Here is a 16,184-nt window from a genome sequence, read left to right as displayed (position 1 = left end):
TCAAATGTTTCTACCCAAGCACAAACTGCCCTGCCACCCTAAGGTCCCAGTTAGGTTAACCTTGTCCACACTGACCAGGAACTAGCAGGGATAGGTTTGAATAAAACTAAGGAACCAGCTCCAAACCTGGGCTGTTACTAAAAAGGAACAGAAACAATGTCACGAAAGTCAGCCAGAATCAGAACTCAGAGCCAAGGGCTGCTATGAAAATGACCTCGGAGTATACACGGGTCTTGCAGAAGGCAATGGACTTCCAGCTTTTAGTTTTTTCTCCATAATATTGTAAAATTAATCTAAGCCAACTTTAGCCGAACTTCAAAGAACTAAGACTATGTGTGTCATTTTGGTTCAGGGGTCATTAGACTGTTTTTTTTTTTTTTTTTTTTTTTTTTTTTTGACAACAAGGATTTAAACAAACTAAAGAAATAGGAGAGAGGGGAAATAAAAATATTTAAGCTTCTGGAAAAAAAAACTGAGCTTTATATCTAGAAAACAGAGGAGGCAAAAGAAAACAGTCAGCTAAGAAATCTATAATTACCTCATTCTGTCTGGTTTGGCAGTCATATAATCCAAAGACAGCATTCCCCTTAATATCCTGAAAATCAATCAGATGTTTGTTAGTGCCATTGTTTGGGAAATGAGGTTGTCACGCTAAAGGAAGCCTGCTGTATACATCTAGAAGACCAGGCCTAACTCAGCTAGGCCCTGGAACTTGGAGCAGGAAAGGGTCACCACTAACAGTTTAGAGACTCTGGGGACTGCCTTAGCATGAACCTCCAGCCGTGTTCTTAAGAGAGTAAATATTACAAAACAGATAACAGTATTGAACAAAATCCATAATATAAGAATATTATCAGTAAGTAAAATTGAATCTTTAAATGCATTATCCATAAATACAACTTACAAATTTTCTTATATTTTTGGTTGTGAGCCTAGCTTTTAATGGCTGAGCCCTCTCTCCAGTCCACAATATACAAATTTTCTTTTATCAACAGGAAACAAATTACGGCGGAACACATGTCTAGAACTATCTGTTGGAATTACTCCTTCGTGTGTCCCTATTAGCAGAGTTGTCGGTAAAATTAAAACTTCCTTAGAGCATCCAACATCTGACAACATTGTTAAGTATCTACAATGTCAACTATGGTTATATTCCCATCTGATGACAGAGTAACCATAGTTAACATTTTCTCAAAGACAAAACTTTAACATACTAGTCAGGTTTAAATGTCTTGGCCCTTTCTTCCCTAGAGAAAATGAAATTACCCATCCATTCTTTTTTTTTTTTTTTTTGAATTTCAGATATGTAGTTTCACCTGATTTTTTTTTAAGAAAAAAATCTCATAAGATGGACCACCACCATCTCTTCAATATCACCTTCACAGAAGCCAAGGATGTCAAAGGTTAAGAACCAGCAAGTCTTTGCTGCCCTTCAATAAAGTGGAGTATGGTTTCTATAAAAAGTTAGTCTTAGCACTGGGGAAGCAGAGACAGGCAGATATCTGTGAGTTTGAGAAAAGCCTGGTCTACGTGGTGAATTCTAGGCTAGCTGTTGCTATATAGTGAGATTTTGTCTCAAAAAAAAAATCCGTGAAAGGATAATCTAAATGATGAAAACAATAAGCTGTGTGCTGTATTTATTCACTGCAATAAGAAGACAGCATGGACTCACCTTATAGGTATAAAGAATGTTTCCATCTCTTTCGATGTTTAGCACACGCAAGCTCTCATAAGCTGTTTCTAGAACACCTGGAATAGAAAATGACAAGCTAATGTTCAGGAAATGGCTTTAACATATCCAGCAAATAGAGTATTCATGAGAGAAATCAAGTTCTAAGCTAAAAGCTGGTGACCCCGTTATAGAGACTGTACAAGCAGGCACACTTAACCTATCATGTTAGAAGTCAAAACACTCATGACCTTTAAGGGGCAGGGAAAGACTAGCGGGGGAGGGTACACTCTGAGCGCACGGGCAAGCTCGTGGAGACATTCACTGGGCTGTGTCCTCTTCACCTGTCCACTAAATACTCCTCTGTACCCTGTGTCTCAATGATTTCCATTGTATGCTAGCTTTTCTTACGCATTCCGAGACTGTGCCATTAGTGGCACACCAACTTAGAATTACTCTCCGCTGGCATTTGGCAAAGTGCCAGCCAAACCAGTGTACAGACCTGCATTCAGATCCCCAGCGCCCATGTAAAAAGCCAGGCTTGGCAACATACATGTGCAGCTCGCCTGCTGGAGGAGTAGATTCAGCTTGTTATACCTGCTGGCCCAACCAGGGAGTGCCAGGTTCCATGAGAGTGTGTCTCGAGAAAGATGGAGTCTGATAGAGGAGGACCAAACTACACCATCTGCTAGCCTCTACCCGCTCACGTGAGCACACACACACACACACACACACACACACACACACTGCACTCATGTACACACACGTAAACAGGCAAACCTTCCCTCGCTTACTATGATGTCATAAGTACAGACAAGCTAACCCAGAAGTACAGACATCCCTGTTCGTCTTCCCCGCAGGATGCTGCCTTTGGTTGGCTCCTTACTAAGAGTCAGAAAAAGGTTTTTTCTCTTGCTATCAAGAACCACCCGACCCCCACCCCCACCCCCAAACCCAGAAAGGTTCCTGTGTTTATTACCCAGGAGGAGACCAGGAGGAGGGAGGAGGAGGAAGGAGTGGGAAAGTTCTGTTCGGAGCTGAGATCTTCTCATCCCTTTGCCGTAGAGGCTTTGGAGAGAGGTCTCTGCGGTAGCCTACCTAGGACACCTGCGCCCGATGGCCATTCCCCCAGTGGGTCACAGCTAGGAGAGGAGAGTTTCCTGTGAGCCCTTCCGTGTACAACTTTGTGACTATGCACGTCCCAGTGTGGAAAAGCACACCTCAGGCTTTTAGCAGGAGTTAGACTTTATTCATTGAAAAACGTCTCCTTTGGTGTTTATACAGTGACATGGACGGTCTGGCTACGGCTCGTGTGGTACAACTTTCTCTCTCCTCTCCTGTGTCTCTCCGGGGACTCGTGCTCACGGTGTGAGACAGGCAGTCCTCCCTCGGCATCCTCCCCAGCCAGCACTCAGTCTTTTCATCCCATTGGTCCACTGTCATTTAGAGCGGTTGTGTCAGGTCACACCTAGAATACTCTTTGCCCTCTGTGATGCGCCCTTAATCCCAGCACTCAGGAGGCAGAGGCAGGCAGACTCTTTGAGTTTCAGGCCGGTCAGGTCTACACAGAGAGACCCTGATTCATAAAAAAATGAGCAAACCACAAAACCCCCCATAACCGCTGAAAACCACCTGCATTACTTGGCTGATGTGTTTCTGAAACTGATTAAACCAGTCTCTGAAACTAGCAACTGCCTCGGAGCACAGAGGACCTATGTGAAGCTGGTGCATTCTTTTCCGCTCTGAGGGTGTCAGTCTAGGGAAACTGATGGAACTCTGTGTCCTTATGACTTGGGTACTTTCCAATAAAAAAATCTTCTAGAGCAGGACATAAAGGACCTTTATACAAAACATTTAATTTAAAATCTAACTGTCCATCTTCATCTACAATTTTTAGGGCAGCCTTGATTCTCCAGGTAAAGAGCTCAAATAAGCAGTGGTCTGTACAGCATTCTTGAGTATCATGAACTGAGGAGAAACTGATATTTTTAACTTCCTCAAAAGTTCATCATAATCAAATGACTTAAACTGAGTTGCTCATACACAAAGCTATATCCAGACATTAAAATAGTAATGCATTGGCTATAGAAAATTCAAATGTTTAGATGAAGCATGCAAAACATCCTACAGCGCATTCTGTTTGTATTTTTAACAAAAGAAAAGCAGAATAAAGGCAAGGGTAGCGGAAGAGAGGACACCAGAGCTGGAGCTGGTGGGGAGCCTTCACCCTCACCCTGAAGCCTCTCTTCCTCCTGTCACGAAACACGGTGCGGGAGTTCTGTGTGAGGACACACACGTGGTCTGTCACGAGACACGGTGTATGAGAGTTCTGTGTGAGGACACACGTGGTCTGTCACGAGACACGGTGTGCGGGAGTTCTGTGTGAGGACACACGTGGTCTGTCACGAGACATGGTGTGTGAGAGTTCTGTGTGAGGAGGACACATGTGGTCTGTCACGAGACACAGTGTGTGAGAGTTCTGTGTGAGGACACACGTGGTCTGTCACGAGACACGGTGTATGAGAGTTCTGTGTGAGGACACACGTGGTCTGTCACGAGACACAGAGTGTGAGAGTTCTGTGTGATTATATATATATAGATAGATAGATAGATATATCTTTCTGTTGAGCTGCCAGAACCACTTCACACTGATTTTGAAATACACAGATGTCGTTTGCTCCTGCATCACAACAAGATCCAGTCAGCTGACTGCTAAGTCCACCTCAGTGCTCTCATTCCCACCTCACGCACACTGTGGCCCAGGGGTCACAGGCCCATTGTACCTAAAGGACAACTGAGTTCAGCAAGGTGAGGCCCCCAAGCCAACACCACACAGTGGAGAAACAGCACAGGGTCACCTCACAGCACCAAAGAGAACAGTGAGCTGGTGCCCTGCGTCAGGCGTGACCGGAAGATGAATGATCACCCTCTCGGGGACCCTAGCAGCTGGAAAGCTGCGATGACGCAAAGCTTTCTAGAGTGCAGTGTGTCAATATTTTGAGATTTTTTTTCATTCAAGAGTGTAAGGACACTGGTCCAGCCCTTCACAAAAGTGAACATAAAAGGTTTCAGTTGAGATAAGAAATTCCTTTACAAGAAGTCTTGAAAAAATTCCTGGCAAAACATCTATTTTTAAATCACTAAAAAATTCTCCACCAAATACAGATTCTAATTATCATATTATCATGTATGTGTGAGCGCTTGAATACACATATACACATAGGAATACATAACACATACCATGTCCCTCAGCTCTGCCTGTGTTAGAAACATGATGTGTATGTGTGTGTGTGTATACATTTACGCACATGAATCCATAACACATACCATGGCGCTCAGCTCTGCCTGTGTTAGAAACATGAGGGGAGCCTTTTCAGAAATACTGATGCTCCACTCATGAACCAAGACATTCTTGTCTTACAAAAATACAGATTACATTTCATTTGTTTATTTGGTATGTGAGAAAGGGGGAGGGGAGAACAGAGAGGGAGGGAGTGAGAGCAAGGGCACAGGACACACGTGGCAGAGGTCACAGGACACACATGGCAGAGGTCACGGGACACACGTGGCAGAGGTCAGTGTGTAGGAGCTGGACTCTCTCCTTGCACACTGAGGGGCATTAGGCTGGGAGCAAGCGCCTTTACCTCCCGGGCCATCTCAGCCGGTCAGGGTACGTGATTTGTGAGAGACCAGTGTGGGAACCCTTGCTTGCGCCTGTCAAGTTCCCCTAGGTATTTTTCATTGCACAACATTTATGAGTTACCAGAGTCAGAACTTGGTCCAGAATATGGTGCAACCACAGCACACAGGACAGAAAGAAATCAAGATGTCTTCGTGGGTATGTTAGTTAGGGCTAACTCTAGCTGGCCTCGTGGCTCTCATTTCAAGGGGGTATGAAATGGGTGCATTTGGCCACGCTGGAGATTTGGAATGACGTCTCATCACACACTCAGCCGATTTGCCTTTCCTCTCAAGGTTGGTTGCCCCTGCGTTCACACCCTCCTCTGAGTATTCAGCAGCGTCTTTGCCTACATATTCATTCTGACTCTTCCCCCAGTGGAGGTTCTCTGGAAAGTCCAGAGGAGGAAGCTTAGCAATTTCAAATGAGGAAATGTGATTTAATTTTACAGTTCAGTATACTCTGGGATCACAGTAACGCATTTCGATAAGGAAGTTACTGGCGTAAGTGAACCTGCTACAGCAGGTCTCGAACACACCAAGCATTGTGATGTCTGAGGTGAGGAGAAACAGACGCGGGCTTCCCGAACAATCTCGTTCGTTTCAATCCATTCTTTCCAAGGCAGAGTGATTCGCATCACCAGAGGATGTTGGCCAAGTGTATGAATTTCAGTGCCATGAAACAAAAATTGAAATAATTCTGTCTTCCCAGTGACAGTTCTTAGAGAGGGGAGTCATACAGTCTTATCCCCCCACCCGAGAAAGTGAGCCTGCTCCCAACATGCAGGTCGCAAGGTGGTGAAACAGGACTGTTCTTAGTCTGCACACAACCCACCCAGGCCCTAGGCTCAGCATGACCGGGTTTTATAATCCCAAATCAGGAACACTGTGGTGTGCCGTATGTCACACTCCGAATAGAAAGAGAAGGAGCAAGCCTTGGGTGATTGTCAGGAATCAATAAAAAGAGAACCGAGAGTCAGAAAAGGAGACCAGGGACGCAGGAAGGAACCGTGACCAGGAAGGACAGGGGCAAGAGAAGACTAAACAGCAAACAACGTGACGAAGGCCACCCTCCCATCCCCAGGTCACTCCGCGGGATCACAAACAAGAGGGAATAAAGAAAAACTGGCTTTCGAGTCTGTTGCCTGACATGACCCAGGCAAAGAGTATAGAGTTAAAATCAATCTGGAGTGTCAACCATTCAAGCCTAATCAAAGCAGGGAGAAGCCTAGGAAAGGTTACCCAGGTTCTGTCAAGAATTACACAGAGGGTCCCGGACAACATTTCAACTCGCACTTCTCCACAGTGGTGCCGAATTATTTAGTCAAGGCACCAGCTGGACCAGCAAACTCAGGGACCTCCCCAGAGAAAGGCTAAACCAAGCTGCATTCCTGTGAAACACGTCTCCCAAGAAATGCTCGGCCCTGTGGGGTTACCCCATAGGAGACAGAAGGAAGACAGTCCCACGAGGAAAAGCCCAGCTTCCAGGCAGACCAGGTCGCTTCCGAGGAGCCTGAAGCTGGGGCTGGGAGGGTGTGGAGCTCCAGAAGCCCCCAACTGCCAGAGTCGTCTCCTGCTGAGTCAAACACAGTCCCGCTTTTATACCCTACCACGATGCCTCCTCGCAGGATGCAAGCACCTGGAGAAGCTAGCTGGGGACAATCCCTGAAGGAACTGACCATGCTCATAGTACCAAGGGAAGGCTCTTCTTCAAAAGGCCAGGCCACGCCATAAAATACTGTACCTGGTAAAAAAAAAAATAAAATAAAGATTTCTGTGTAGCCAGTCAGCATGAAAAAATCCTAAAATACCGAGAAGAGATTAAAGTAAAAAGAAAGCCTAGTGTGCTTCTCATTTACTTGAAATTCAGATACAAACTGTCTTAAAGCTATTAATATGAAATTGTTAAAATATAAATATTTGGATGGTCACCTCTGGGGACTGGGATGAAGACTCTCATGGGGGCGCAAGTACCCCAGCTGCCAATGGCCCTGCATTTATTCACTCTGTAGTTGGATTGTAGGCACATGGGCTTTTTTTAAAAATCACTATTTAGAGGTGACATATGTTAAACTATTTTATATAACTAATTTGGTTTTTGTGAATATTTTCTCATTTTGTTTCAGGAGAGACCATACTCCCAAAGTTCAACACCAAACCAAGAGTAGACACAGTAATCAAACCTGGCTTCCTCTCCTTCAAGTCCCTGTTGACCGCATTTCTCTCCTACAGCCACCAAAGTTACCTGACTGGCATAGCCAAGCCCACTGACTGTTTTGGCAAGAATATGTCATGTTTCATGAGGATCACTTAGTGTAACTAAAAAGTTTTCAGTTTGTTGATGTAAAAATATTCACAGAGCCATTGAGATGCTCAGTTCCAAGCCCAGGCCTCACAAGGCGGAAGAGAACCCCCTTCTGAAAGTCATCCTCCAATGTCCACATGTACGCTGTGACATGCACACACACATGTATGCTGTAACGACATGCACACACACGTACTGGAGCACGCATGTGCACACACACATGCACACACACAATAAACAACAAAGATGGATGTACCTTGGAGGATATTAAGACTTCGGATTTTAAAAGTTCAAGTATGCAGAAAGCAGACACATGGTCATTGGCCGTGTGACTCCTAGTGAAGTTTTTAAAGCTGGCGCTTCAAAAAATAACTTGCATGTACATGCTTGGTAAAGGATACACTATAAATAAAGTCTAATGTCAGATTTTCCTGTGAGGGTTGAGGTGTGCATGCGTGCGTGCATATGTGTGTGCATGCGTGCGTGCATATGTGTGTGCATGTGTGTGTGCATACATGTGTGCGTGTGTGAGTGTGTATACATGTGTGTTCATGCGTGTGTGTGAGTGCATGTGCATGTGTGCGCGTATGTGTGTGTGCATGTGCATGTGCGCGCGTGTGTGTGCATGTGCGTGCATGTGTGCATGCATACTGTGCTGTGTGCATGCGTGTGTGTGCATGTGTGCGTACATGTGCGTGTGTGTGCATGTGTGATTTCACACAGGTTTATGTGCCTGTGGAGGACAGAAGTTGAGGGCCGGTATCCTCCTCAGTTGTTGAAGGTATCTCTCGGGAGTTCAGCCAGAGTGGCTGGCCCACATGCCTCAGGATTCCGCTTTCTCTGTCTTAGCAGCCCTGCAAGCATCCATGTGCTCCCCAACTTTCTGCGGATGCTGGGGTTCAAGGTTGGGTCCCCATGCTCGTGCTGCGAGCACCTCAACAGCTGAGCCGCCTCCCGGCCCCTAGGTTTGTTTGTTTGTTTGTTTGTTTGTTTGTTTCAAGCTATCATTCAGTGGTGATTATCAAAAGTAATAAGATGGTGGGAATCAAAGAACATGCTCAAAAAAAAACAACAACAAACAAAAACGGCAAAATACAATGCCTAGATTTTTACTGCAACATCAACACACAGGTTTATAATTCTTCACAGTGAGTGAGAGACGCAAGGAAGCCAAAAGTTAGCACGCGCGCGCGCGCGCGCGCGCGCACACACACACACGACAGAAGCATAAAACTGACATTTTTCACCCAGCTTCTAATGTGCAATCTCCTGCCACTTAGCAAAACCAAGTAGGATCGATTTTTGGGGTGGGAAACAGACTTGGAGTTCCTTGAACTACTTCTAAAAGTTAGACCTTCAAAGACTTCAGCAAAGACAGAGAAGTGGAAGCCACGCAGCCTTCGTAAAGCTATAAAGCTGTTGATTTATGACCAGCAATCAATATGCAAAGACGAGGGGATCACCGATGTTCCTCTGTGCACGGGAGTCGCGTAGACATGACTTCCACAGGAGTTCAGAGGGAAGAAACTGGGGATACGGCTAATTTGGTGCGCCCCCGCCCCAATCCACGACAGCCTAGTTAGTATCTAAGGAAAACCAGAGACAGAAAGAGGCGAGCAAGTACAGCTGTTATACACAAGGTGAGACCCAGAGGTGCCTGTAAGCCCCGAGGATGCTTCCTTATTGATGGCCTTTAAAAACGAAAGGGAAAATTTAGGAGATTACAGATCCTCCTCTTTCGGGCAGATCCATTCTAGGAATGCACAAAAGTCACTTTCCGCCCCCTCCCTCCCCGCCAGAGGAGACTAAGCATCAGGGACTAATTCCAACTGACCGGGAGGCTAGGGTAGGAAGCCGAGCATCCCTGTCTCACAGCGGTGAGGGGTGGGGTGGAACGGGTGCCTGGTGTGTGCTTGGTGGCTCTTGCGCAAGCTGCTGTGCTTTTAGAACCCTGCAGAGACTCAGTTCGCTGCGGGCATCCTGAAAGGGCCCACTGCCCTCTCACACCTGTAGGGACAGGTCCCCTAAGCCACCAGAGTTGTTCCAGGAATACAGACTCTGTTCCACAGATATGCAGCAAATGTGTTTTTTTAAAAGACGGGGTAAAGCCACTGAATTCCACTTCTTACAAGCAGTTTGGCTCAGCATCCTCGCTGGGGACAAGCGAGGTGACTGTTAAGACACTTAAAAGGTCGTTTTCTTGACCACCACACCGGGTCAGCCTACACTTCGAGGCGCTCCTGGTCCTAGGTGAGCCCTGGGGACAGGCGAGGGCGCGCCATCCCTCTGCCTCCCGCCTACCCTTCCCGGTGACGACCCCGGGTACCACTCGTCTCGGCGGGGCATCCCCAGGGGTCCCCGTGGGGACGGCGTCCGCTCCCCATCCCCAGAGCCTGGATGCCTGGCACCTACCCGCCCGCCCCCTCCGAGACGCGCGCCCCGCACCTGCGCCGCCTCCTTCGGCCGCTGCTGCCGCCTGGGCCCGCAAACTCGGGAGCACGTCCGCCCGCACGTCGAAGTGGGTGATCAGCCGCAGAGCCATGGCCCAGCAGCGCCTGCCGGCCGGGCGCACATTCCGGGCCCGGCTCTCACCTCCCGGCCCTGCAGCCGCCACTCTCCTTCCTCCCCCTTCCCCGCAGCAGCTGCTTTCGGTTCTGGGCGGTCCAGCCCGGAGGATCCCAGCACCGCCCCCTTCCAGGCCGCAGCCTCCACCGCCGCCGCCACCGGGGAGTGAGACTGGACGCGGGCACCAGGCCTCTCCCTTCCGTGGTTCTGGCTGGGGAGCTGTCGCCAGGCCCCGACGGGGAGGCTTAGCCCGCGGCTTCCTGGGTCACTGGAGGAGACTCAGGTTACCACGAAAGCGGTTGGCATCTTCGGCCTGTTTTTCCTAGCTGGCTGTGGTGTTTTAGCTGTAGGGTTTAGGCAATAAACAGCAGCAGCGAGCATGTAAACTACATGGTTCTGTGGATTAGGGTTAGCTTGCCTTCTGGCTTCTCTTTGTCTCTGCGTCCTGGCTGGAGGAAGCTGGGTTGCCTAGGAATGGCCTCTGAAGAGATTTGTGAGCACTTTCGTTCTCCCAGGGTTCCTTCCCAACCCAACTTATTCCTCTACGAGTCATAATCTAGCATCTGGCTGGCTCTGCTAAGGAATGAACCGTTAGTAAACTTGGCTCTGCGGCATCTCATTCACCCTGTACATCAACGCCTGGTTATTAATGGTCGTTGCTAAAGCTGAAATAGCCTACAGTGTCTCGTGGTCATGCTTGAGAGGCTGAGGCAGGAGAATAGCTTGGAGCCAGAGAGTGAGACTTGGTGTCAAAAACAAACATCTAACTAGCTTTGTATCTCAAGGCAGAAGGCCAACTACTTACTGTCCTAGGAAGAACTGCCAATGCCGAGTCTTTACCCAACCCCGAGTCCTTTCTACCTCGACCTTGAACTCCCGACTGATCTGGTGCCCAGAATCATTCTGCCTAGCACAATTTCCAGGTCCTCCCAACCTTGCTCAACAGAGTTTCTTCCTCACACTGCAGTCCACAGTGACCTTCCTGATCCTAGAGTGGCGTTACTAACACATTCCATTGCCCCTGAGATAGACTTCTGAGGTTAAAACTCAATTTTGAGCCTTGAGATAGCTCTCCTGCCCCACCAATGGCTGAACAGGGCGCCTGGAAAAACGAATGGTTGTGTTAATAACGCTAAGTTATGCTTTTTTTTCACTTGTGTCTCAAGGTTGGAATTTCACAACTATGGGTACCAGAGATACCCTGTCTTAGACTGCAGGGCATTTTCTGGGTTGAAGCAGGACAAGGCTCATTCATAAGTGTTTTCCACAAACCTTGGAACCCAAGTCTTGCTGTGCTTTGAAAACTACTTGACAAGGGTAGAAGTCTCGATTTTCCTCTAGAGAATGTCTCCCCGGTGGGAGGTAGGGGATGGAGACGTTTGTGCTCACAGCTACTTACACATATCTGTAATTGGCATGAAGATGTAAGAGAAATTGAACGCTGACATTGGCAGTGAATCAAGGGGAAGCCACTGGAGACATGAGGAGCGGCTTTATGGTTTTATAACAAGTGGAGTCTGATAGCTTTGTTATACACACATGGCCTCGCTTGTCCAAAATTTACTGTCTTCATGTTTGCAGGGTCTGTGTTCGTCAGGTCAGAAGGGCTGCTTGTATGTGGAAGATAGCTTATTTCACAGAAATGTCCGATTTAAATGCTCCCCTCCACTATCCTGACCAAGAAAAAAAATTTAAATTAAGATTTTCTTGCTTGTATAAAAACTCCTGAAAATAACTAAGTTTAAGAAAAGTAAAGAGGCTAAGAAATAATCAAGAAACAGAAAGATGTAGCCAAGCACCATAAAACCTCGTGACCACCATGCCTGGATGTTCCTTAATATGCTTCAGAAGCATCCAGGTGGTCCTTAGAATCTGAGGATGAGACAGGATAGGAAACACAAATGTTTTATACTTCAGATTGGTCATCGGTGTGACTGTGGCCCAATGGTTGTCTGGCTCTACCACAGGAAACACATGTCTGGTGCAATAAATCTAACCAAAAATCCACCGATGAGGAGTTCATGGGCCTCAGGAAAAGGGCCTACTACTATTATTTTGCTAAGTGAACATAGTAGCAACCTGCTTTCTAAATTCATGCCTCTGCCCATACTCTCTGGCCTCATCAAAGTCTTTGATGGTGACTAATACAGAAACTCACAGCCCATCAAAGTGCGGAGAATAAGTGTCTGTGGGATGTGCAGCTATAAATGAGACCATGTCCTTTCTCCCCAAGGCTTGAGGACCGTTGAGGAAGAAGAGGTGGAAAGATCGTAGGCACCAGAGGTCAAGAGGACTGGACCAAAGCAGTGCCCTCTGGAGATGCATAACTGCTGTGCTCACGGCAGCTCTGGCTAGCTGCACAGACCTCTAAAAGATCAGCCAGCCTTGAGCATTCCCAGAAGTGAAGCTGGGGGAGGGGGGGCATGGACTCTTGGTAGTTGATGGCTTCTAGAGAAGACACAGTCAGTTTTCTCTGTGGGTGTAGGCCCTGGTAGGTCTAAAAGAACATTTCTTAAATAAACTCATGTGTGTTCAGTTTAAAAAGCCCAAATAAGCTAAAAAAGAAACTTCGCATTTGGGGAATTATGTCTTTGGAAGGATGGTCAAGAATTTTCTTCTTGAAAGTCATAGGAGTCCTTTGAAAACATAGATTCTAAATAGTGCTTGGCAAAGTTACCCTGCACTGACTAGGAAATACCTAAGGTCTGTATCAAAGGCACAACAGTCTTCACAGTGAGGCTTCTTGTGTGGGCATTAAGAATGCTGCATTCTCAATGAAATTTACTTTTTTTTTTTTTTGAGACATTTTCTCTGTGTGTCCTTATCTGTCCTGGAACTCACTGTTGACCAGACTGGCCTGGAACTCACAAAGATCCACCTGTCTCTGCCTCCCAGGTGCCGGGATTAAAGGCGTGTTCCTCTATGCCCAGCTGCAATTTACTACTTCTATAAATAGAAGATCTGTTCAAGAGATGAGTATTTACTGTGGTAGTCACTGCGACTTTCCAGAACGCAGCATTTCCACCAGTCAGGAGGTAACAGCTCCTCTCGCAGGTGATTGAGACAGAGAATGGAACTCAGAGCTGAGTTCCCAAGAAGTTAATAAAAACCAAAATTAACCATAAATCAAACACGGGTTTCATTTCTCACCCATCTGGGGGAGGGTAGTCCAAAGCTCAGAGGGCAGGTTCCTGCAGTCCCCAGGGCCCTAGCTCCTTTTAGTTCTTGTTCCACCGGACTTTGACCACACACTCATCCTCACAGGTCAAGGGGATCATGACGGTTCAACCACCGTGCTTACATTCCGGAAATCAAAAGGAAGATGGAGGTGAAAAGGAAACCTCCCAAAAGTTCTGCAAATTTGTAAACCGTTTTCACTTATATAACATGGTTTCCAGTTTTGTGTTTTTATGGAATTTCTCTGTGTGTGGATGTCTGTGTATGTATGTGTATGGAATTTCTCTGTATGTGGATGTATGTGTATATAAGTATATGGAATTTCTCTGTGTTTGTATGTATGTATGTGTATGGAATTCTCTGTGTGTGGATGTATGTGAATGTATGCATATGGAATTTCTCTGTGTGTGTATTATGCATGTGTATGTATGTGAATGGAATTTCTCTGTGTGTATGTATGTATGCGTATGGAATTTCTCTGTGTGTGTATGTATGTGTATGGAATTTTCTCTCTGTGTATGTATGCATATGGAATTCTCTGTGTGTGGATGTATGTGTATGTATGTGTATGGACTTTCTCTGTGTGTGGATGTATGTGTATGTATGTGTATGGACTTTGTGTGTGGATGTATGTGTATGTATGTGTGTGGACTTTGTGTGTGGATGTATGTGTATGTTTGTGTGTGGAATTCTCTCTGTGTGGATGTATGTGTCTCTGTGCTTTTTCTTTAGCTCCCCCCCATTTGTTTGTTTTGTCCTATTCTAGATTGTTTTTATCTTAATTAATTAATTTCGGGTGCTTGCTTGTCTTCTAATGAAAGAGAGCAAGAGAGTGTGGATTTGAGGGGATAGGGAGGTGGGGAGGATCTGGGAGGAGTTTGGGAAGAGGAAACCATTATTGGAATATACCGTGTGGAAAAAAAATCTAAAAAACAAAAGAGGTGTTCACATTTCATCATTCCCTTTTAAGCGGCTGCTCTGATTAGTATCAAAAATCAATCATTTTCCAGTCTGCTCACTGTGTCGTACACAAGATTTCATCCTCCTCCTTCCCTTTTTTCCCTCCCCTTCTGGGTCTGAATGAGTCTCTCCTAAACCTACCAGGTCTGTGCAGGTGGATTGAGAGCGGGTGTGGGCCAATATTCCGATGCCAGAGTTCAAACAGGATGAAGAGAGAATCTAGGCCAGGGTATTGTTGGGAGCAGTGAAGCCCAGATCCTGAATTTCTTGTAAACAACTTGTTTTCCCCTGATCAGAGTGCCTACAGCTGCTCTGAGCACGAGACCCTCAGGAGTTCCTGATGGCAGGAGAGTGGTTTCTGGTGGGTTTGGCTGGGGCGTGGCTATCTCTATATAAGCTGCCCCTGAACACAGTAAAGGGGGCATTCTTGACGCATTCTGGCATCAAGGATGGCCTGTGTCTCTCTCTGAGTCTGTGTGTGTTTCAATCTCCAGCCCCTTGCCCAGTTCACAAACTGTTGTTGGCGCGTAGAGCGCTGGCAGGCACCGTGGGCCGCGGGGTATGTTCCCCTGCATGAGATGTCATGTCAGAGGCTTTCTGAAGAGGATAAGGAGCGTGAGAGAGAAGGGAGTCCAGGCTGGGAAATGAGATTTCAAGCCACTTAGGGAGAACATCTTAGAGAAGATGTAGCAGCTAACCTGGAAGACTGGCTCTCTTCCTGGGAGTGGATTTGTTGAGTACGTACACTAGGAATGACAGGAAGAGACCAAAGCACAAAAAAATCAATCAATCAATAAATAAATAAATAATCAAAAGAGGGGCTGGAGAGATGGCTCAATGGTTAAGAGCATTGCCTGCTCTTCCAAAGGTCCTGAGTTCAATTCCCAGCAACCACATGGTGGCTCACAACCATCTGTAATGGAGTCTGGTGCCCTCTTCTGGCCTGCAGGCATACATGCAGACAGAATACTTAGAATACTGTACCCATAATAAATAAATAAATCTTAAAGAGAGAGAGAGAGAGAGAGAGAGAGAGAGAGAGAGAGAGACCAAAGCACGATAAAACAGAAAATCAACAGTAAAACCAACCAGAACACCAGACAGCTTGATGAGGAAAAGGATACCTAGCTTCCAAGGCATTTCTTTTATTTATTTATTTATTTATTTATTTATTTATTTATTTATTTATTTAAGATTTCTGTCTCTTCCCCACCGCCGCCTCCCCTTTCCCTCCCCCTCCCCCAATCAAGTCCCCCTTCCTCGTCAGCCCAAAGAGCTGTCAGGGTTCCCTGCCCTGTGGGAAGTCCAAGGACCACCCACCTCTATCCAGGTCTAGTAAGGTGAGCATCCAAACTGCCTAGGCTCCCACAAAACCAATAGGTGCAGTAGGATCAAAAACCCATTGCCATTGTTCTTGGGGTCTCAGTCGTCCTCATTGTCCGCTATGTTCAGCGAGACCGGTTTTAACCCAGGATTTTTCAGACCTAGGCCAGCTGGCCTTGGTGAGTTCCCGATAGAACATCCCCATTGTCTCAGTGTGTGGGTGCCCCCCTCGCGGTCCCGAGTTCCTTGCTCGTGCTCTCTCTCCTGGTGCTCCTGATTTGGACCTTGAGATTTCAGTCTGGTGCTCCAATGTGGGTCTCTGTCTCTGTCTCCTTTCATCGCCTCCAAGACATTTCTTAAGAAGAATATACCACTGCATCAGGTGAACACTATCAGCGCAGAACAGAGGATCGGTACAGGATAGTATCAGCTCAAGAAACAATAGCCTTGATGTCATCATGAGGACACATCACGCAAACCCAAATGAAGACATACCACCACATCTCC

The 16,184-nt window shown here is 46.6% G+C and overlaps 1 protein-coding gene across 4 annotated transcripts in view; it reads right to left on the bottom strand.

Annotated features, from left to right (window-relative positions):
• Gsap (gamma-secretase activating protein) overlaps positions 1-10,755 on the bottom strand; it is an 81,200-nt gene extending 70,445 nt beyond the window's left edge. Inside the window, exons 1-4 of one of the 4 annotated variants that reach the window (XM_050139802.1) lie at positions 10,098-10,755; positions 6,987-7,091; positions 1,673-1,749; positions 539-595 (exon numbers count right to left, since the gene is read on the bottom strand). In XM_050139802.1, coding sequence (XP_049995759.1) covers positions 539-595; positions 1,673-1,749; positions 6,987-7,091; positions 10,098-10,194 — 336 coding nt within the window. In that variant the 5' untranslated portion in view covers positions 10,195-10,755. The remainder of the gene's footprint in view (positions 1-538; positions 596-1,672; positions 1,750-6,986; positions 7,092-10,097) is intronic. The other 3 variants (XM_050139801.1, XM_050139799.1, XM_050139800.1) reach the window with 3 other exon arrangements.
• Positions 10,756-16,184: the final 5,429 nt, after the last annotated feature.

This window comes from Alexandromys fortis, unplaced genomic scaffold, assembly GCF_014885135.2.
Source record: "Alexandromys fortis isolate MF-2015 unplaced genomic scaffold, M_Fortis_MF-2015_v1.1 scaffold_38, whole genome shotgun sequence".
NCBI lineage: Eukaryota > Metazoa > Chordata > Mammalia > Rodentia > Cricetidae > Alexandromys > Alexandromys fortis.
The sequence above is the reverse complement of the archived record's forward strand: the minus strand, read 5'-3'. Positions and strand labels throughout refer to the sequence as shown.